General features: G+C 37.4%; 2 protein-coding genes and 1 long non-coding RNA gene across 4 annotated transcripts in view; 1 reads left to right on the forward strand and 2 right to left on the reverse strand.

Annotated features, from left to right (window-relative positions):
• LOC140168078 (proton myo-inositol cotransporter-like) overlaps positions 1–22,227 on the reverse strand; it is an 88,602-nt gene that overhangs the window by 43,241 nt on the left and 23,134 nt on the right. The gene's annotated exons all lie outside the window — the stretch shown is intronic.
• LOC140167209 (uncharacterized) lies at positions 599–21,832 on the forward strand. The gene is made up of 3 exons (XM_072190560.1): positions 599–652; positions 865–1,119; positions 21,442–21,832. Exons 1-3 carry the CDS (start codon positions 634–636, stop codon positions 21,540–21,542), a joined length of 375 nt encoding a protein of 124 aa, XP_072046661.1. The 5' UTR covers positions 599–633; the 3' UTR covers positions 21,543–21,832.
• On the reverse strand, positions 10,010–16,932 carry LOC140167208 (uncharacterized). 2 transcript variants are annotated; one of them, XR_011860999.1, is made up of 3 exons: positions 16,917–16,932; positions 12,441–12,534; positions 10,010–10,341 (listed from the first exon to the last, which is right to left on the reverse strand). It is a non-coding gene; the product is annotated as an uncharacterized lncRNA (long non-coding RNA). The 2 variants fall into 2 exon arrangements; XR_011861000.1 differs by lacking the exon at positions 16,917–16,932 and adding an exon at positions 16,515–16,687.

Raw genomic sequence — 22,227 nt, forward strand, 5'->3', positions numbered from 1 at the left:
TGTGGTGAACACAGCAGAGCCTGATTTACCACAGGGCCAATTGGGCCCAGGTCTTGGGGCCACGATTTAGAAGGGGCGAAATTTGATGCCTGTGTGTGTGATTTTTACCAAATTAATCTCATATTTAGCCATTTCAGCTTAAATACCAATTTTTGCACGCTTTTTCCTAAATTTGATCCAATTTCACCCATATTTGATCATTTTAGCTTTAATAAAACAAAACATTTTGTGAGCTTACACATTTGTACCATCTAAAGAGCTGGGAGGGGCAATCATGTTGCTGTGCTAAGGGGCCAGTAAAACTTAAATCCGGCTCTGGGTGAACTAATATTAAGTGGTTGTGAAGCACAAATTGACATTGTATTTTTCTTGGTTCTCTTACATGACTATTACAAACAAACAAAATCAATCTACCGACCGACCGATTTTTTTAAAGCCTTGAAAGAGCAAACAATTTTTTTTTCTTGGCCGAACATTTATTACCGGTTTATTCCAGTCTAGACACCCATCAAAATAGACTCATTCGAAGTCTTACATGGTGCGCTTTACTTCCGTAAAACAGTCATTTCGATAGCAATTCTTGAAGAGTTCACACAACACAAATTAAAGCTCCGAAACAAAATCACTCCAATCATGGATTTTTCCACTTGTGGTAAGTTATAATGTTATTTTATAATTTTAAGCATTAAAATACTTCTTAAAATTCTATTTTTTCAGTTTTATTTCTTCTTTCCCTTCTACCTTTCTTCCTATCTTAGCCCACTTTGCTGCTTTCTATTCTTGCTCTCCTCTTGCTTTTTACACCCACATTTACTAAATTCCTCATTTCCTTTTTTCATTCGCTTTTTTATTTTATTTTATCAGATTCTGACATCTTTCTCCGGTGGCTCGCTAATCAGCTGGGCTCTGAATGGATGGAATTAGCCATTTATTTAAATTTTCGAGCTGATGAAGTAGACAGAATTAACATGGACTGCATGTTTGCTCGTACAAGTGACAAGATATACGCAATGCTTACGCAGTGTAGAAATCGGCAGGGGACAGGTTCAAATCTAAAGGGTATTTTGCAAGATGCACTGAAGAAATGTGGAAGGCAAGATCTGGCAATCAAAGTCAAAGGTAATCATTAACCCTAGATACCACAAAAGACCATGATGAAAACCACTGCGCATGCGTGAATCCCAGGGTCTGTGATGACGCAATCACCTTAAGTGCTATAATTATACTCACAGAATCGCTGCCTGGGGCAGCGTAACCTGTGTGGTCAGTGATCGTGTGCTCATGCAGGGGGTCTAAGGTTCGAATCCCAGGGGTGCCAAGTCACCCGTGTCGGCCCCTATTGAGTTACGATTTTTTATAGGGCGCCGCCAAATTTACTTTTTTGCGCGATAGTAGCCTAAGTATTTCGACCCGATCCCGAAACTATAAACATGGCGGGCAAATAATCGTGCGTAGCAATTCCAGGACTGATGGACTATGCGATGGATTCTGATTCTGTGATCGATTGATTCGACTATCAAGTCTGGCCCGCGATCGTTCCGTTTGGGCTAAACCGATCCCGATGATGCACACAATTAGCACATGCCGTAATTACCAGAGAAGAAAAGCGAAAATATACGAGATCGGGATACGAGAATGCAAAATACACTTTCAAAATTCAGTTTATTTTGTCATTCTTTTCCAATTCAGTTTTGTTCATCATGATATAAACTCAATGTACTGTGCGAGGCAACGGCGCTGCCGCTAGCCTATGCATGGTAATGTACACTGTCAGATGTACACTGCAGTACACTCATGACACAGTGACAGTCACAGCATGATGACACTCATTGACAGTGTCATGATGATACTGTCAATGTACTCATGTCATGTACTCATGTACTAATTTACTAAACATGACCGATCACATCTGAGAGACTTAATCGTCTCAGGATAACATCGTGTATTGGATATAAATCAGACATGGTAAGCTTTTAATATGTCATGTAAACACTCAGTACTAACACACATCATATTATCTAACCAGCCATACGTATATCAAATTAGTACATGTTGAGTATACTGTCATGACTGTGGTTCACATCAAAGACAAAGTTCGGTAGTGACGTACATGTAGGCAATGCATGGTTACGTATTTCGCTGTGCGCAGTTATCAAACTGCATGTGTAAAGTTAATCGCACAGAGTGTACAAGCACGCGTACAAGGCCAAGGGCAGTTTGCCCACACATTTGCGGCGCAGCCACAAAAAATGTTGACGTCACTACCAAAATTTCAAGAGGTGAACCACAGATAGTAGCAGAGTAGTGCACCGCAGGCCCGTTCATATTACGCCGCAATTGTTTTGCGGTGGGTGCATTCCGGATACTTTATGCCGTAACTCAACGCAACTTGCTTGCCACATTCAACTTAAAATGTATAATTTTTATTGTGATACCGCATCGCAATGCATGGTGCGTACTGACTGAGTCAACTTCAAAACAAATAGTGAATTATTTTGACTTTTATTATATGCCATCACTTGCTCATGCTTCAAATTGAACCAATATGAAGACGACTTTTAATTGTGTGTTTGTAATAGGCCTACACTGTACTGCAAATGTTGGGAATTGAATTCGACAAAAAGTTGCTCCGGTCGTCATTAGAAGTCGATATCTGTGTTGAAACGGTTGCTCCGTGCAGAAACATGCTAAAATATTGGTAAACTTTCACAAACCTTCGGCACGGTAGGCCTACACATTTTCGACTCTGGATCTCAATGCTCAAACAATTACAAATTCATGAAATTAAGGTTAAGATCAGGCCCTTGGCACTTGATTCCAAGTTTCCAGTCACATAATTACATGTATTTTCCAAAATAAAATCTGGTAACTTTTCATTAGGCCCTTCGCACTTGATTATTAGTTTCCTGTTTAAGATTTTGAAAAAGGGACGAGGTGACTTTTAATTATTAATTATCTTTTATTTTCTTTATTTGATTTGAACTATTACAAGCAACTATCGACTTGTTTTGACTAGGGCGGGCATTTAATTATTTCACAACAATATTTGATTTTATAAATAAGTGAAGGTGGAGTTGTACTCTTTGTTCATTCATCATTATTGTTGATATTATTAAAGTCAGAAAATGGCAAGTAGAAGTAGTTGAAAGTTATTTTAAAGGAGAAAATTGGAAATAAAAATAAAATAATTAATTATTTTGAGATTTTCAATTTTGGACGCGGGCGGTAAACAGGAAACTAATAATCAAGTGCTGAAGGGCCTTATTCGTTATTTTCCAAAGTTTCATTAGTACAGTCAAAATGCGGAATAAGTATGAGCTTGGAACGGTCCATGGTTTTCCATGGATTACAGGATTAGCATGTGTTCCTCACGGACCAACCTGGGTAAACAAACAAATCAAACGCAGACTTCGGGCACAAGTTTGCGTGATTGAAGAATTGATTTGAAAGATTTACTAAGGCACATTCCAGCAGGTATAGTACGTTTAGTAAATTTATGCAAATTGCAATCCGAGTAAAAAAATGAATGCAAATGAATTCAACCACATTTTATTTCAATTTTTTTAAATCGCAGTAAAGAATTCACACACAAGCGTAGACATGAAACTCAGAATCAAGTTTTAAGGGCCACTCTACCGTACCATTTCCAAGATTTGCTTTGGATGATCTTTTTAAATTTGAGTTCCTGTAGGATAAACATTGAGGATCCCAGACAAGCATGCTAACAGTACAAAGAACAAGACTAGTGAAGAAAATTGGGATGGAAGGAAGGAGCATTAATTGTAAATTGTATTTTATGAAAAAAAAATATTTGTACACTGAAATTTAAACCAAAGTTTTCACTTGAATCTAGCCAGAAACGGTATAAACAGTATGATTCGGGCCTCACAAACCTCTTCTCATACTTCACAAGTACTGTATCATTTTAAATGCTAATAGCAACCCTGTGTCATTCACTGTTGTTGTCTGTAAACAAGCTTTCTTTTCTGTTTGTGTAATTAATTCCTCTTTGATTTATTTCCTCTTCACCCTATCTGCTTTCTGACATTCCATTTCAGAGTGTAGTACTTGTAGATGCCTGCATGATCCCTAGCACCCTCAAGGCTCATCCAAGTAGAAGCAGATTGCCTGTACCTGCAAAGTCCTGCATGGTTTTCCTGATTGGCTTAACCACACCACGCACAATAATATACTAATATTGCACATATTTTATCAAGCATGTTGCTTAAATTTCTTACAAATGGTATGGGACTATGAACGTCAGGCCAAGTAAAAAATAACGCATGTTTCACATCCTGGTTTTTTTATCGTAAAATCGGTGTGAATACCCATAATTAGACAAATTAAAGAGAGCAGTTTTAGCGTACAATAATGCCTGGAAAAGCAGGAGCGCCTTTTTTATTTGTTTTTCTCAGAGGTAGGCCCCTCTTCACAAGACCTTCCAAAAGTGTTTCTTATATCAGAGGTATGAGACTTTTTGATCTTAGATTTTTATCATTTTTTCTGCACTTCCTCTGTACAAAAGTAAAGGAGCTTTCCCAATTTCAAACTTTCTTTTTATCTGTGGTCACCCACACCCCTGTTATATATTAGAAAGCATCTCTACTTCCTAGACATATTTTTGGAACGTTACAACTGAATTAAAAAAAATAAATATAATTGAAGAAACCTTAAAAAAGGAAGCGGGGAGGGGACATGAAACATGTTTATTTTTTAATTTGGCCTTACGTAAAACTAAAATTAAAGATGAGCACAATTTTGTCAGTTCAGACAGATCACGTGCAGACCCACACCTGTTTTGTATTATTCTGATGAAAATGTAGTACTTCTGAAAAATTGTGAGTGACACACTCAAGTCCGTTCAAGTGGGAGAGGGACAAACATTGTGTGTGACAGTCTCAAGTCTGTTCAAGTGGGAGAGGGCCAATCGCTATTTATCACATCTGATTATCGACAGGATGTAGGTAAGTTATAATGTACTAAGTATACAGCATGAAGGGAAGTTATAATGTACCGTAAATAAAGCAAGCACATACAAGTTAAAGGTTTAAAAACACTTTAATGTGTCACTTAAGGAACACCCAGGAACAGGCCTGGAAAAACGGAGGCAATCGGCGCAGCTCCTTGCCACATAATTTGTGATTTGGAGGGAAATTCTGCTTCTGTAGATAAAGAAGTGCAAAAGAAAATTATGGGAAATTCTCAGGAGGGAAACTTCCTACATTGCTGTATAGTGTATTTCCCAATCCCATCAATTAAGTTTTTCTTTATATGAGCAGAAGCAGAATAAAGTAAACATTTTTTTTCCAGGTCTATCCTCAGTGCAGGAATGACAAATGAAGGTACATGATCTGTCTTTTACAGATGGATTGAATCAATACAGTAATACATGTAATTTGTTTTCAAACACAGAAATGTACAGAAACCAGACGAAACAGGGGGGCACTCGACTCTGGAAGTGACAGGGAATATGCAGACAACAGTTCGAACTAGGGATCTTTCGGTGAGAGCCTAGACACCAAAAAGGGGTCTGGTCTCAAAATAGGGGTCTTTTTTGTGAGACTGGGGAGAATCTGACCAAAAAAGGGGGTCATTCACCTGTGTCATTCAGTGAGACTTGGGAAAAAAAACACAGGGCCTAGATTTCGTCTTGGTTTGCGAGAATCAAAATACACAATCACTGCACTTACTGTATGATACAATGAGGGAAGTTGATTCTCGCAACCGAATCTTACGAGAGTCATTACGAGAATCGATTCTGTGATTCTCGTTGAAATCTAGGCCCTGCAACATAAAAAGTTTATACAAAATTGAATAAAAAATAATAAAAAATAGGGCAATTCTGAGTTATGTAAGCTATCCACCAGTGGCTCTTCTACGACCCCCCACGCAGAACTTCCGAGAGTGGATTAACTGTGCACGGTGGACGCTTAAGGAATCCATTGACGGATTTTCTGCGCCGTGCACTGAAACAACCCTCCGTATATACTAGGCGCCGGTGGAGTATTTCTGCGCAGATCGCAGGGAATCCACTGACGGATTCTCGGCGCACGTGGGCTGAAACTCCCGTCCGTATATAGGCGCGAGATGGAGTAATTCTGCGCACAGTCGCAGAGTATCCACTGACGGATGTGCGGCGCACGGTTTAAGCCTCTCATGAATCGCAATGATTTAATATTATGCTAGCCTACCCTAGAATGTTTCATAAGAGATATGAATTCCAGGGTAGGCCTATTCGTCTCATCGTGCACCGAAAATCTGTGCGCAGAATTACTCCACCGGTGCGGCCGTGTGTTTTGAACTCGCCACCCTTAGCGTTACATCACAAATATTATGAGTTTTTACACCAATCAAGATTCAAATTAGAATATCTCCACAACTATCAACCCTAAACTAGCAAAAGTATACATTTTTGGAAAGCTGAAGGCAAAAGCAATTTAAATAATACACATTTCAACTCATTGTACAGGGTGACCTTGAAGTTATACAGGGTGGAATAAAAAAATTCCAAATTAATGCATTGCTTATTACTAACTTGCAGATATAAACTGAAAGTAAACAACATTGATTTGGTTTGAGGTTAGGGGGAGCCTACTGACTTTGGAAGAAAAAAATCACAGCTGTTTGGTAGTCTCGGAATACAGGGTGTCCCAAAATATGTTCAAATTGTTTTACAATTCAACATATTTTGAACTGAAACATTTTACCCCTAACCCATACAGAAAAAGTAAGTCCATATTTAGATTCCTTATCAAATTTCCTCTCAGAAAATGTTTACTTTGACTCTGATAGGGTAAGTAATTAAAAATTTACAGCAAATTTTAGATTTTGAAGACATACGCATTGCTTACTACAGTGTTTAATATGAAAACGGGTAGTTTTGTGCGTAAAAGTTTGTATTTTATAGACTAAACCAATCATAAAGAGTTCAAAATGATTAAAAACAATTAGCAGAACTAATAATCTTTCAAAAGAGCTCTTAACCATGTCTGTAGCCCATGTGGATGCAAAGATATGATCAGTTGATTCAACGTGCACACACAAAATCTTTATTTCCCATAGACTTTGTTCATACCGCCACCGCCTCAACCGCCACCGCCTCAACAACCACCTCCACCATTCTGAACTCAAACAACTGTAACTCCACTATCTTAGCTGATAAACAATTCTCCTTTGGAGGTCTGTTAGGGCACTCATTTAGCTACAAACTGACACCAAACACACTACAATACCTTTTGTTTAAGCAGAGATATAACAATTTGAACGAGTCTTGATTTGGAAAAGCGTAACAAAACCACCATTTTTGGGTGGCGAGTTCAAAACGTGTGGCCGTGCTATATATGGAGGGGATTTTCAGCGCACGTGCGCCGAAAATCCGTCAGTGGATTCCCTGAGACCTCGCACAGAATAACTCCACCGGCATTATATACGGAGGGGAATTTCTGCGCACGTCTGCCGAAAATCAGTCAGTGGGTATTAAGATACAAGAAATATAACAAATAAAAAAAAATTATAATAAATAATCATCGTACATGCACTGAAAGTAATGTTTTAATCCTAAGGTAGACCTAATCGTCTCAGATTATATCGTGCGCCAAAAATCCGTCAGTGGATTCCCTGTGACCGTGCGCAGAATTTATTCCACCGGCGCTATAGACGAATCCATTTTCACGCATTCCTACACCTCAATGGCAGCCATAGCTGGGTCCCCTTAGGTGTATTCCACCTAAAATGTGAAATGACATGGCCTTGGCGGGATATTAAACTGCATTCCATCACCTGTGTTACACCTACACCCCTACACAAAAGAATGATAAAGGTTTACAACACAATACTATTCAACACCAATTTTTAAGCGGATTTAATCCACCCAATTCGGCAGTAACAACACCAGTTTGGTGCAAACGGGACCCAGTAATGGCCGACTGAATTCTGACTATCACTTGGCTTGTTGGATTTGTTTATATGGAGGGGAGTTTCTGCCTACGTGCGCAGAAAATCCGACTGTGGATTCATTGCGCCCACCGTGCGCAGTTCTTCTTCTTCTTCTTCTTCTTCCAATATAGTTAATCCACTATTGGAAGTTCTGCGTAGGGGTCGCAGAAGATCCACTGGTGGATCATGGGGATACATACAATTCTATGAGAGATTATCAGAAATTTCTCCAAAATTTTAGAAAAAGGGGTCTTTTGGTAACGGGAAAACAAAAAGGGGGTCATTGGGGAGAGGGAGTTCGGTAAAATAAAAAAGGGGTTCATTGGGTGAGGCGAATTCTCGCTATTCGCAATAAAGGCGCCGCCAGCAGTTTGCGATGTAATAATCGTGATGTATCATGGGAAAAGGTCGACATCAAAGTCGCGCATGATACGAATATTACCATGCTATTACATAGGAACACGTGACAATTTTTTTTTAGTTTGTCAAAATAAAGGTGTTACACGCGAATCGATACTCAATAATACTTAATAATGTGATTTGAAATGTGCACAATTAATTTTTTCTCTATCGATTTGCGTGTAATACCGTTATATTGACAAACTAAAAATATTGTCACGTGTTCCTATGTAATAGCATGGTAATAATCGTATTGCGCGGACTTGGATGTCGACCTTTTCCCATGATACATCACGATTTCCCCATGATACATCACGATTACATCGCAAACCGCCGGCGGCGCCCTTATTGCGAATAGAGAGAAAAGAAAAATGGGGGTCAATGTGGCCGCACATCCCTGTCACCCATTTATTAGTGAGTGCCCCACCCGGAAGAAACTAGTTCGAACTGTCAGTGAGTTTGCACGGCTGCATCGTCAGCATGGGTACAAATTGCCCTTTACCTGTGTGTATACGATACGCATTATGGTAACAACACACAATTTGATGCTGCCACTGCAAAATTGTTACTCTCAACTTCAGAAGAGAAGCACTATAATGCCTTGTACTATACTTTGTTCGGCTTATACTTGGTAAAAACAAGATGCATAAACATCTTATATTGATATAGAATGGCATGCACATGGTCGGGCGAAGCACCTATGCTAGTTGCACGTAAACAAGTGTAAGTAAGCTAGTCATTCTTGCAAATTATAAGCCAAACAAAGTAGATGTTCTATCATGCTTTACATAAAGATCCAAGATCAGAAAGCCAGATATGGTGTACAATTAAGCTACTTGCATGGTTCCGCCATAGTGCACAATGTGGGGAGCCTCGAACTGGCAGCATACATGAATGGGAATTGAACTTGTTGTATAACATTCTGCGTAAGGTTATGTAATTCTTCCTTTCATGTATGCTGCCAGTTCAAGGCTCTCCCCGTACATTGTGCACTATGGCGGAACCATGCAAGTAGCGAATAATGTTGATTTTCCAAACCTTTTATACCTGTGATTGGTACATACATGGCTGTAGTCAAAATAAGTTCATATTCTATACAATTTGTACAATATAAGCTATTAAAGTCAAAATAAAACAGAATTTGAAAAAAGTAGTATGTTGTATTTTGTAATGCATTATGCAATGCTTGTGTCCTTTCCACATTAAGATAGGAAGACCAATGTCCTTGGCATTACTGAGTTCTCTGTATTTACTGCTGACCTGGATAGATAAGACCAAAAAATAATTCATTTCAATTGCTTGTCCTCGCCGGGCCCACCCTAATTTTAATAACCTGGAAAACATTTATTCTTTGGTTATTTTTTTTTAAACAGTTTTTTCACACACTTCCAACCTGTTTTAAGACATTCAAGATATACTACCGTCGCAAATTGATCCTGTACCATACCTGCACAGATTGCCCATACGCACATTGTGCATGCGCCCATTGCCTATGTGCATACATGAACTGCACTTATTGCCCCTGTGCAAGTGCGCATACAGTACCTGCACAGATTTCCCCTGCGGATGTGCAGATACCCCTCGCATAAACCACCTGGGCAGATTGCACCTGTGAATACCTCACCTGCATATATCGTCCCTGTGCACATTGCGTATGTGTATATTTAAGTAGATAAATATCCCAAATAGCATATGCCTAGATGTAAAACATGTTTTGGCTTTCTTATTTTAATCGACCAACCCGACCCTGTCTTCCACAGAGAGTGCGAGGACAAGTTTTATTTTTTGCCAAAGGAGCACCCAATGGCAAATCCAGCACCAGAAACACCATGTTAAACCAAAGGTAATTTTCAACTCTTCGGCACTTCTCGGTAGTAACTGACATGGTGATCTTGTTCTTCTTTGCAAACAGGGTTGGGGTAGCAAAGGTAATTTTCAGCTCTTCGGTAGTAACTGACATGGTGATCTTGTTCTTCTGCCAGGCTGGCCCTATTAGTCGGAATGAAGCTAAAAAAAAACAAATATTGTAAATTAATTTATTTCAGTGATTCAATTCAGTACACAATATTCCAACATGACATTGATAAATATTGATATTTACATGTACTAATAATGAATGTGTATTATTTGTTCGGAGAGAAAGCAGACAAAATAATGCACGCATGCTGATGTTGATGCATCTAATATTCGGGGCTTGTGCATTAGATGCGTCAACATCAGCTAATTGCATTAGTTTTCCTAACTTATCCAGCAACAAATACATTAATCTATTTCACAAAGAGAAAAAAAACTAAGATTCTTGCTGAAAATACAAATTATCACAGTATATGGGAAAATAGAAACAAATATAAATGCATCAACCCACCGAAAAAAATGAATCCTAAGCGATGTGAACGAGCACGAAACGCTGCACGTAGTATGCAGAGTGCACATTAAACACAATCTATGCATTTCGCGTACTTTTCTAACAGTTTTTCTGATTGAAAAGCTTTTGTTGTACTGCGTCACCACAATTGTGCACAATGCCACTAATCAAATATAGCGTAGCATCTCATGGGTGGGGTTCGGGGTCCCTGGAAGCTTGTGGTTTAGCCAGGGGTGACGCTAGAGGGGGGTATGGGGGTGCAACACCCCATACACAATTTTGACGACAAAAATTGACAGTTGTCGTCAAAACCATGTGATTGTCTGCAAATGTAGTCAAAGCTATGTGATTGTCGGCAAATTGCAAGAGACATAAGATTAAGGGGGTACTACACCCCTAGACAAATTTGTGTCTATTTTTTGCATTTTTCTAAAAAACTAACAACACAGTGGTAACTGTTAACTGGTAAAAGTTATGTATATAATAGGGGCAAGGAATCAATTACTACACTGGAATTTCAGTGACCCAAGACAAGCGGTTTGTTATTTATGATAAGAATTAAGGTACCGCTAGGATGTACCTCGTTTCCTATCATATATACTGAACCGCTTGTCTTGAGTCATTGAAATTTCAGTGTAGTAATTCGATTCCTTGCCCCAATAATATACATAACTTTTATTAGGCAAAAAAAAAAAAAGGTTTGTCTCAAAGCTTGCGCGCGCGTTTGTAAAATCGCACGATTTGACAAAAAAGAAATGCGGAAATTTTTTTTATTTCAAATTTTTTTTTTTTTTATAGTTTTTTCCAGAAAAAAATCGGCGAAAATCAGACTTTTTGATCAAAATACCATGAAAAAAGTCGGAAATAAATTTTAAAAAAATCGCACTTCGCATTTGTTTTTAAATTTCTCGTGAGCTTTGAGACAAACCTTTTTTTTTTTTTTTACCAGTGTGTTATTATTTTTGAGAAAATGCAAAAATAGTCACAAATTTACCACAGGGGTGTAGTACCCCTTAATGTGTTACTGAAATAGTTGTTGTTACGTAATAGACATTGTGAATGTTATAGTAGTTACTAATTAAAAATTGGTCAAAAATATTTCCGTCTGCAAAACACAGACCCCCCAATCATATTGGTCTAGCGACGCCCTGGTTTTGGCCACTGAAAGTGGTATAGGAAGGATCTCCTGGCATGTTTTATGTTTTCAAATATTTCAACAGACATAAAATACACTTCAAAATTGTTAAAAAACTTTTTTTTTATTTTTCTGATTTTTTTTTAAATCAAAGAGTATCATGCACTACTCAGGAACCTATGGCATGCCGCTATTCCTGCTTTAAAACAACAAGTCATTGAAAATACTTCATACACCACCCCCCATCAGGGCTGTCAACTCTCACGCATTGGCCGTGAGTCTCACGATTGGGTCACTTTCACGGTCTCACGCCAAGGTAGTATAATCTCACGCCTAGGAAGTAAATCTCACGCATAAAAAGCTGGATAATGAGTAAAATCGCACACATCGTCATGAATAATTTGTTACTCCTAATCCCCCCGCTTTTCACATTATCGAGCACCGTGGCTCAAATAATCGTGGTACAAAATGAACATTGAGTCGGCTAAGCCCGTGCGCCTCTGTCTCACGCCAAGCAATTTCAAAAGTTGACAGCCCTGCCCCCCATGGTGATGGTCCTGAATTAAGTAATTATGGAATGCAAAAATATTCGCAGAAATAACTCACCTAAATTGTATCTTTGTTTACAAGTGTCGGTCTTCTCTCTGTCATGTCTTTTCTATGATTTGGACCAGTTCACCAGAGTATATGTTTTCAAAATCTGAAATAATAAATCCATACGTAGTATGTCAATGTCACTCAATGCTGGGTGTCAATTTGTTTGTGTTTTATTATTTCAGTGTTGTGTATATATTAGTACCAGCTAGTATATTCGGCTGAAATTAAAGATAACAACATTTTGTAGGCCTCAAATCCGGGGGGGAGAGGGGCACTAAACTTTAGAAGTGTCGAGTATGTGCCTATCGGCATCATGAAGTAGGGGCCTATCGGGTACAAAACATCTATTTGTTTGTGATATTTCAAGCGTTTTAAAATTTCAAAATAATCCCATTCAATTACACGGTTGACGATGAAAATTTAGTGAATTTAGAGAATGCAATGCGACCACCACCGGATTTCAAAAAAGGGGTCATCGAGTAGAAAATTTGGAAAAATGGAGCAAAATTCTTGTTCTTGTTCCAAATTTCCAATACCGTAAAACGGGGTGAATCGGGACACTGGGGTGAATCGGGACAAAACACAAAAAAGTTTTTTGACACCAAATTTTTCAAACCTAATTGATTGTTTTGTGTGTTTCTCTTCCCATGTTAAAAAATGGACTGTCAGTATCAGAATGGTGGCTTTGCACATGTGATACAGGAAATATGGAGCCCAGGACACTAAAATGAAAATTTCCTCCAATTGCTCCAAAAAAATGATGTGGTCAGAACTTTATCCCTCCCAGTGGAACCATTGGAGGAAATGAGCTGGAAATGCACAGGGACCTCACAAAAAGTGTCATACATGTGCTGTTAAAGTGAAAATTTGGTTAGTCCAAAGAAATTTATAATTTTGTTGATTTTTGTACTTTTCAGATTTGAACTTTTGAGAACGGGGTGAATTGGGACACAATGTACTGTAGCTTTAATGGTATTAAGTTCGGATTATTCTCTATGTGGCATCACCTTAATCCTGTAATAGTTAGTTGTCCTCTACCCGGTACCACCCACCACTAATTTTAAAAACAGGAAGTGAGTTTTTACTGTCCCGGTACAAAATTTTACCACACCTAATTTTCAGAATTCCAGAAATAATTTTTTGAAAGGATTTTCAGGTTTTAAATAAATACGTACTTTGTTTTTAAAATATTGTTATTAATTTGTTTGTATCTTTAATGGTATAACTTGTATTAAGGGGGTACTACACCCCTGCCCAATTGTGTGCCTATTTTTGCATTTTTCTCAAAAATTATAGCACATTGGTGACAAGTAAGATATGTATACTATAGGGGCAAGGACTACAACTACTGCACTGGAAATTTTCTTTCAATACAGACAAGAGTTGTGGAGTTACAGTCAAAAATGAGGGAAAACCAATATTTGATCAATAAATCAATAACTACTTGCCTTGAGTTGCTTAATTTTCAGGGCAGTAGTTGTAGTCCTTGCCCCTATAATATACATATCTTACTTGTCACCAATGCGCTAAAAATTTTGAGAAAAATGCAAAAATAGCCACAAAATTGACCAGGGGTGTAGTACCCCCTTAAGATATGTATTGGTAAAACAGACCTATTTGCGCCTTCATTGGGCACAGGTCATTGGGTAGCTCTATAATTTGACTTAGAATTAGAAAATTAGAAAAACAAATTTGAAAGCCACCCACCCTTAACCCAAAAAAGTTTTGGAGGACAACCATTTGAACTATAATGTTGTTAGTCTTATCCTGAAGTTCCAGTAATTATTGAGTTAATTATGCTTTGAATATTGCTGTTAGAGTTGGAAAATGTTTGCCAATGTTCAATTTGTGGGACTGATAGAAATCATTCGTGAGTTGATTTTAATGGCACTGGTTGCAAGTTGGTACCAGTATGGTATTGCTAAATTGCCCATAATGTGTTTGGCCAAAGGTTGTTTTGCTTTAGGCTGTATGTACATGATAATTGTTATTGATGGAAAATCACATGCAAGTAGCAAGAACATTTAACAGTTGTCTGCAATATGTGCGAGTTGTCCATTTTTGACTGAAAGTCACAGCTCGCTCGTTATTTTTTCCTTTAAAAATGACACATGATTATCGGTATTTGTTTTTAATGTTTAGGGAGAAATGCAGTATTTATTTGGTAAGAAACACTGTAGTATTACCTTATGTAAGTAGTGATAAGAAAAGAACAATGAAAACTTAAGTTTTAACATGAAATGTGAAGGTCAAAAGTTTTATTACTTTTTTTTTTTAACAAGTACAGTCCAGTTGAGGGTACCAAAGAACATCCAAGTTATGGCAGTAAACATGACATCAATTGTTGTTAAATTGTTCTAAATTATTAGAGAAGTATTTAAATACTTGTTTAATGTCCCAATTCACCTCATTTGTGGGGATAAAGGGTACAAAAACTAATTCAAACCTTCATCAAATACTATTTACTCTGCTGTCCCGATTCACCCCAAACTCGGGGTGAATCGGGACAGTCAAATAAAAAAAAAAAAAGAGGTAAAGCACTTGAAATCCACTCAATCTAACATTACCAGTATGTAGATCTCATGTGTGGACATAAAATGCACCAATGACTGTGGCAATTGAAGCTACAAAGAAAAAAATACAATTAAAGCCATGCCCAAACTGTCCCGATTCACCCCGTTTTACGGTACAAATTTGTTTCACATTCTACTAGGCTATGAGAGTAGTAGAGACCATTGCATTCAAAATCTACATGTAGTCGGATTCGCTGAAGCAGTGAAGCATTATGCCGTGAAAAGCAATGTAAGTTCAGAAGTAAACACAGCCGATTACGACAGGCAATATGCGGATTTAGGGTTTCTCTACTGGAAGTCAATTAATATGCCGAAATTACTTCCCACAATGCAAAAAATATGCATATTGCATAACAAAGAATATTGATTAACCTCCGAACTGTATCTATTGTTATGCAAAACGCTTATTGCATTGTGGGAAGGAATTTCGCACAAAATTGACTTCCGTATCTAGAGAAACCCTAAATCCGCATATTGCATCAAAAATGTTGCTAAAATGACACTTTACTCAGCAAAATTTTAGACTGTCCAAAACAGGCAAATCTTGCTCAAAAGATACAGTTGACTAATCGAAATGACTTTCATCCACTTCAATATTAACAGAATAAATAAATTTCTGGTGCAAAAAATTGCACTGTTGTCCGACTGAAAAACGATACAAACGCACTTTGGCAAGTAGCATCGAATACGTAACTATCGTGTGCAAATTTGAAGTTACTGGAGAACTCTAGCTTCGAATTTGCACAGGATAGTTACGCATTCGATGCTAGAGTGCTTTTGCTATCGCTTTTTCGGTCGGACAGCGATCTGCAAGTTTTTTCACCGGAGGTTATTGATTCTGTTTAATGTCGAAATTTGAATGAAAGTTATTTTGATGAGTCGGCTGTGTTTACTTCTGAACTTCCATTGCTTTACACGGTGTCATGCTTCAGCGAATCCGACTAGATTTTGAATACAATGGTCTCTAGCCTAGAATGTGAAGCTACATGTATCGGTGAGCAAATTCTTGGCTAGACTTCTCGAGCAAATTCGAAGTTGCAACACGGCCCCAGAGACACTAGCCCAATTTGCAAGGTACTCGCACCTCCATCACTACGATTTCCACTGTCCTTCTCCGTACAAAGGTCTGAGCCTATCTGGTCCAGGGTACACAGTATCAAATTTTATTAACAAAATATCACTTCTTCCTCACATGAAAATAAGACTTTTAAACAAAACATATTTGGTGCATGTGTGAAAATTTAAGGTAAGACTGTAAAATGACCAAATTTCAATTTGTGACTGTGACCGTAGCGATCGTCACCATAACAACATTAATATCTCATAGTCTACAGATAACACGGTGGCCATGGTGGCTAATAAATTTCATTTTTGCTGTGAAATGCAGATTTAATGAAGAAAAGAGATGCAGGAAGTCTTCATAGTGTTACATTGTATTTTTAAGGATTATAACCGGATTATAATCACAAAACTGAACATGCGTAGTACTTTTGTGAATGCAGGGACGAACCTTTGAAATTACGACATGAGTTCACGGTTCAACTGCCTCAGTGCCCCGTTTTTTCCAATACTATGGAAGTCATGGCCCTATACATGTATGGCGAGGAAGGAACCAATAGGGCCATGATGTGTCGGGCTACAGGGACATCAGCTCAAGGGCTGATCTGGGCTTTCCTGTGTATAAATAAAAATGAAATGAAATGAATAATTCTAAAAGTAATTAAATTGTCATATGAAATATGTACAAACTTCAAGTACATGTCGACTGGACTGCATAAAATAAAATATGGTTCGTCTTCTTTTGCTCTTTTGTTTGATAAAAAACTCAATGTTGTGTGGTGTTGTGTCTGCATTTATGAGCGACTGGGTTAAGTAACAACACGATTTAAAAGACAAATAATTTTAAGCTTACCTTCCTTCATCATCATACTGTTTACATGACGGCATCATGATGATCTACATGTATGACTGTCGCTGTCAAGTGTCATAGCTGTGACTGTGTATAATGTACACAGTCGGTGTAGGTAATATAAATCTCAGCCGCCGCAAAGGCAAAGCAAATTTATGCTCCATTCGTTGGCCAAGGCATTTTCAATACGAAAACAGCTGATTAAAAATCGAAAAACATGTAAACACAACAATGGCCTAGTCTCCGCGACCGGCTTGATTCTGCTCACTACAAATACACGACGTTTTTGCGACATGAAACAGAGACTAGATTGGGCGCATACAATCTGAGACAATCCGCCCAACATGCCCAATGAATCGAACACACGATTTCGCCAAATTTGGCGGCGCTATATAAAAAATCGCGTTCGGACAGGGGTGAAGTGACTTCTTTGTTCATATTCTCTCCTTTTTCATTTCTTCTTTAACTTCCAATAGCAAAAAGCAGGGTTCAGTGTTAGGGTTAAGTTTCATTAAGGCAAGGCAATCTTTTTGGTGGACATTTTTGGCCGGATATAATCCCGCCAAAATGTTAAAGTAATGATTTTTCAACAACTGAAATATCATAGTCATGAAATCAATGCCTTAGGTACTAGTGGGCACAGGTCTTGAGACCTGAGCGGTCTCGGATAACAAGGTCTCAGCCCTCAAAAGTAACGGTCTCAAACATTTTTAAGTTTGAGAGACCTTCAGAAAAAAATAATATTTTCTGTTGTTGTTCATTACTTATTTCTACCCTAAAATTTCAATGAATGTTAAAACTCACAATCATTCATAAAGGCCCTAGTTAGTTAATAAAAACTGCGCACTATCTGTTTTGAAGTCATTGTGGGAAATCGGAGGGGTATTTTGGGGGATGAGGTCATTTTCCGAGGGAGCGAGGGAAAGATACTGAGGCCCAAAACAAGCCACAACGATTTCACACAATGACCGTTAAACAGAGATGGTGCAAAGTTATTATTGTCATTAATTACCACCATTTTATAAATTTGTTTCATGAAATATTTTTTATTATTAAAGTACTATTCAAAATGTATCTTCCATTCACTGTTTTAATGCACATTTAATATGCGACCAACAAGTATGCAGGTTTACTCGCGTTGATTATGTGTGCTTGTTTGTGCATAAGTAACGATACGCAAAACAAAAAGAATCGGAGATCGGCCGATACAGAAAAAGAGGTGATCGGTTCTACACTTTAGGGTTATTTGTGTACAAATTTGGAACAATTACTCACTTTGGGGCACAAATAATTAAATATGATTGGATCACACGCATCACATAATTATATTCATGAGGTTATGAATGAATCATAAGTGATCAAGTGGTGAACAGTGATTGGGCGGTTATTCCAAAGGCGTGCACCTAGAAGTGAAAAGATGCAATCACACCAGTTATCATCTGAACATCCAGTCATAAAACCAGCCTCTTCTGTTAAGCAGGGCCTGCAGCCGGGGAGGGCCAGGGAGGCTATTATAGCCGTCCCACTTTTTGTGCAATTTGTCATGTTTTTCCCTATATCTTTACTTCAATTAGAGCATATTGTATTTTGGCTGCCCCATCAACCTTACTATGGCCCAGTCTTTAAGAACCTGGGTGTTATGTTTGATGTGCAAATATAAATTATAATCAAATCTGCCCCCCCCCCCCTATATTTTTCTTGCCCTCCACTTTTTTTACCTGCACTTTTTGCAGCAATTTTGCACAAAATTTCCCTCCTGAAATTCACTTTTCCACCCATGTCCCCACCCCCCGAAAAAAATTCCTGGTGCCGCCACTGTATGTGACCAGAGAAGATGTTCTCTGATGTGATATAATAATTATTGATAAATATTTATGAATTAACTATTTCGATGTATGTTAATACCAAAGCAGGAATCAAATACAACCAGTTTAGTTCAAGTCTATTTTGTCTGATTTTTTTTGCCTCTGGCTACATGTATGTTGCGTTCAGTGAGGCATCAGTAGTCAGACATAATAGATGGGAATTCCCCAATATAGTCTGGTTCTATTTTGGAAATACATGCATGTGCTTATTTATTATTTAAGCATAAAGCATAAAGTTCCCGTAAAAGCTGGCAACTAAATGATTTTGGTTAATTCAGGTATGCTGAATTCAAATATTTTGTCTGCCAAGTTGTATTTGAACCCTGTGACCACTAGCGTTACGTGATGATCATACAGGGGCAAAAATTAAACATGCTCCAAATTCACTAAAAAGCATGTCAGATTATTTGTCTGGGCCCAGAGGTTGATTCAATGTAATCCCAGCATGCAGTATGTTATTATGTGCAATGTAATAAAGGAGCCATTTCAACACCATTTTACATTCAAATTTATGTACAAAATAAGAACCAGTAGTTTTGATGGAATATTCATCACGACTTTTATGTTTTGAATTGATAATTGGGTACGGGTAATGTTTGTGGATACATTGCTACCAAGAAAGTTAAAAAGTCGTCTGTTTTTAAAACAATTTTAGATATTTTAAATGCTTGGGAAAAGAAGGTGGAACAGCAAAGTTTTCTTGCACATGCATGCATGCAGACGCATAGCTTATCTTGTTGTATAACAACCTTGACCATGCACAGCAGGAGCCCAGTGTGATATTTTCTGAAAATAACCTTGTGTTTCTCAAACATGCTGTCAGTGGCTGCAATGTATTCTGGGCTTACATTTAAACAACCTCTGGTCTGGGCCTAAGAATAACAACAATGTGACAAATTTGTACGAGGCTCAACAGGTCCAAGGTCAATTTGCATGTTGTACAGGGGAGAAAAATCAAAGTTGCTCTGATTTTCGTAAAAACAGAGGCAAACTGTTCCTAAAGTTCAAGGGATCCAGGAAAAGAATAGTTATTACTATCTGCGATGTCAAGTTCAGAAGATATATAGAGGATAAATACAAATGCTATTGAATCCATATTGCATCCTACATATATTATAACTCTTTGCTGTGTAACATGCTTACTATACTCTCTAAATTCCTAAGATTAAATAGTTAATTTATTTGATTGCAATGAGGGACAAATCCAAGCTTTGATTAAAAATTCTTAATCTAATAGATTAAAAATTAAACTAATCTGAAGTAGATAACCATTTTTTAATCTTATAGATTAAAATTTAAATCCATAAGATTGACTTTTTAAATCTTAGCATGGATTAATCCTAGATTAAAATAGACACTATAATCAAAGACTAATCCAAATTAAGATTAAAAATTAAATCTAATTGATTAAATAAAAGAGCGGTATTGTATTCCCGGGTTGTATTCAATCTACAGGGTGTCCCAGAAAAAATTACCGGGCAAATGAATTTGGACGTAAGTCGAAAAATAGACATCAGAATCCAAAAATCTAAGCAGCGTGTAGCCCATCTTATTCTGCATCTTATACGCCAATTTTACTGGAATCAGTTGACTGATCACGAAGAAATGAGCGATTACATAACGCATGTGTCAATTCACTTCATTCCAAGTTTGAAAGAAAGATCATTCAACACAATGCGCACTAGTGGTTAAACTGTCAATGGGCTTCATATTTTGTTCTATGAAATCCTTTTTGTTCTTTTTAAACAACCTGTTTCTTGCAAAACATTTAATTAGGTTTTGTTCAAATTTGATAACCTGCTCGATATTGAAAATGAAAGCTTGCATGTAAGATGATGCTCGGTATTTGTATATATCTTTTTTCGTTAATGTTGTAAAATGTTGCATAAAGAAATACTAATTATAGAATTCCAGCTGGCTCTAAAATTTCTCCAACACATATGCAAAGTTTAAATCTTTTAAAACTTCAACATTAATGTTGCATGGTATCAAAAATTACACGTAAAGCTGTAAGCACTTGATCATTGTCATTCTTGGCTCAAATGTTCTTTGTAAAGTATATTTGCACAACCTAGAGAATTAAAGTTGGAGAGCTTCCAATTGCAGAAATTCCAGTTTTCTCGAACAAACTGTTATTCATCTTCAGTGAAAGCATGAATGACACAACACCGTCAGATTTTAATAGATAATGTGGACTAAATTTAATGAGATACATAAACTTTAGGAAGCGGTGGGCGACTATGAAAAAAGCGCCTGTTGATCAAACTTGGAATGAACTGCATTGATGCACGCATTATGCAATCGTTCATTTCTTCGGAACCAGTCAACCGAATCAAATATAGGCTATGCACTACATTTTGTATTTTTTGATTATAATGTCTATTTCTCGACTTACGTTAAACTTTATTCACTCGGTAATTTTTTCTGGGACACCCTGTATGATTGCAGACATACATGTACACAGGTGATGAGTGCAACCTGCTTGTAGTGCAGGGTGATATACTCAAAAATTGTTTTACCTATTTCTATGGTAGTTAATCCTGTTACATCATCGCTTCTACGGTGAATAATATTTGGTCCACGTATATCTTTAAATCAATTTGATTGACAGCCAACTTTATATTTTGCTGAACTAAGCAAGCAACCTTCTTTCTCTTTTTTAGATGAATTTCCATCACTGAGCAAAGATCAACTGACAGTACAACAACCAACCATTGCCATCTACTATCATACCAAGCACTTCCATCTCTGCACAATCTTGTAAAGTTATGTATTAGCACTACTCACACCAACTCAACCATACGCAATCGACTACAAGCCTAATTCACATTTTGCTTGTTGTAAAGTCACTGGGTGAGCGCTTTTAGGGAGATGAGCGGTTAATGGAACGAATACGGTATCTATTAAAAGTAGAACTATTAACTTTTGGAATAGAGTAGTATGTAATATCTTTACTAAAACTGCTAGCATTTCGTATAAACTTCTTTATGATCTTGATGATAAAAATGTGTTTCATTCTAACTAAATAACTGAATAACCCAGCAGCTTCAGTCATATATTCATTTGCATAAACCTGGATAACAGATATTTGTACTTCTATTGTTGCCCCAATTATATCCTATGATCAAAACATCACTGTCTTTCAAAACATATCTCACTAAACTTTCACGTAAAGGTGCTATTCATTTATATAAATTCAGAACAGGTTGCAACAAATAGGCCAAAAAAAATAAAGGTTTGTCTCAAAGCTCACAAGTGGTTTGAAAATACAAATGCGAAATGTGATTTTTTCTTAATTCCCGACTTGGTATTTTTGTGGTATTTTGAGAAAAAGATCTGATTTTCGCCAAATTTTTCCGTGAAAACATTAAAAATAAAAATTTGAAATAAAAAAAAATTCTGCATTTCTTTTTTTTTTCAAATTGCGCGATTTTACAAATGCGCAGGCA

Source organism: Amphiura filiformis, chromosome 13 (assembly GCF_039555335.1).
Source record: "Amphiura filiformis chromosome 13, Afil_fr2py, whole genome shotgun sequence".
Taxonomy (NCBI): Eukaryota; Metazoa; Echinodermata; class Ophiuroidea; order Amphilepidida; family Amphiuridae; genus Amphiura; species Amphiura filiformis.

What these genes read in the sequence shown, in the direction of transcription:
- LOC140167209 (XM_072190560.1), top strand. An exon ending in TCTGGCAATCAAAGTCAAAG is followed by an intron (nt 1,120 to 21,441) that starts GTAATCATTAAC and finishes TCTCTTTTTTAG; the next exon opens with ATGAATTTCCATCACTGAGC.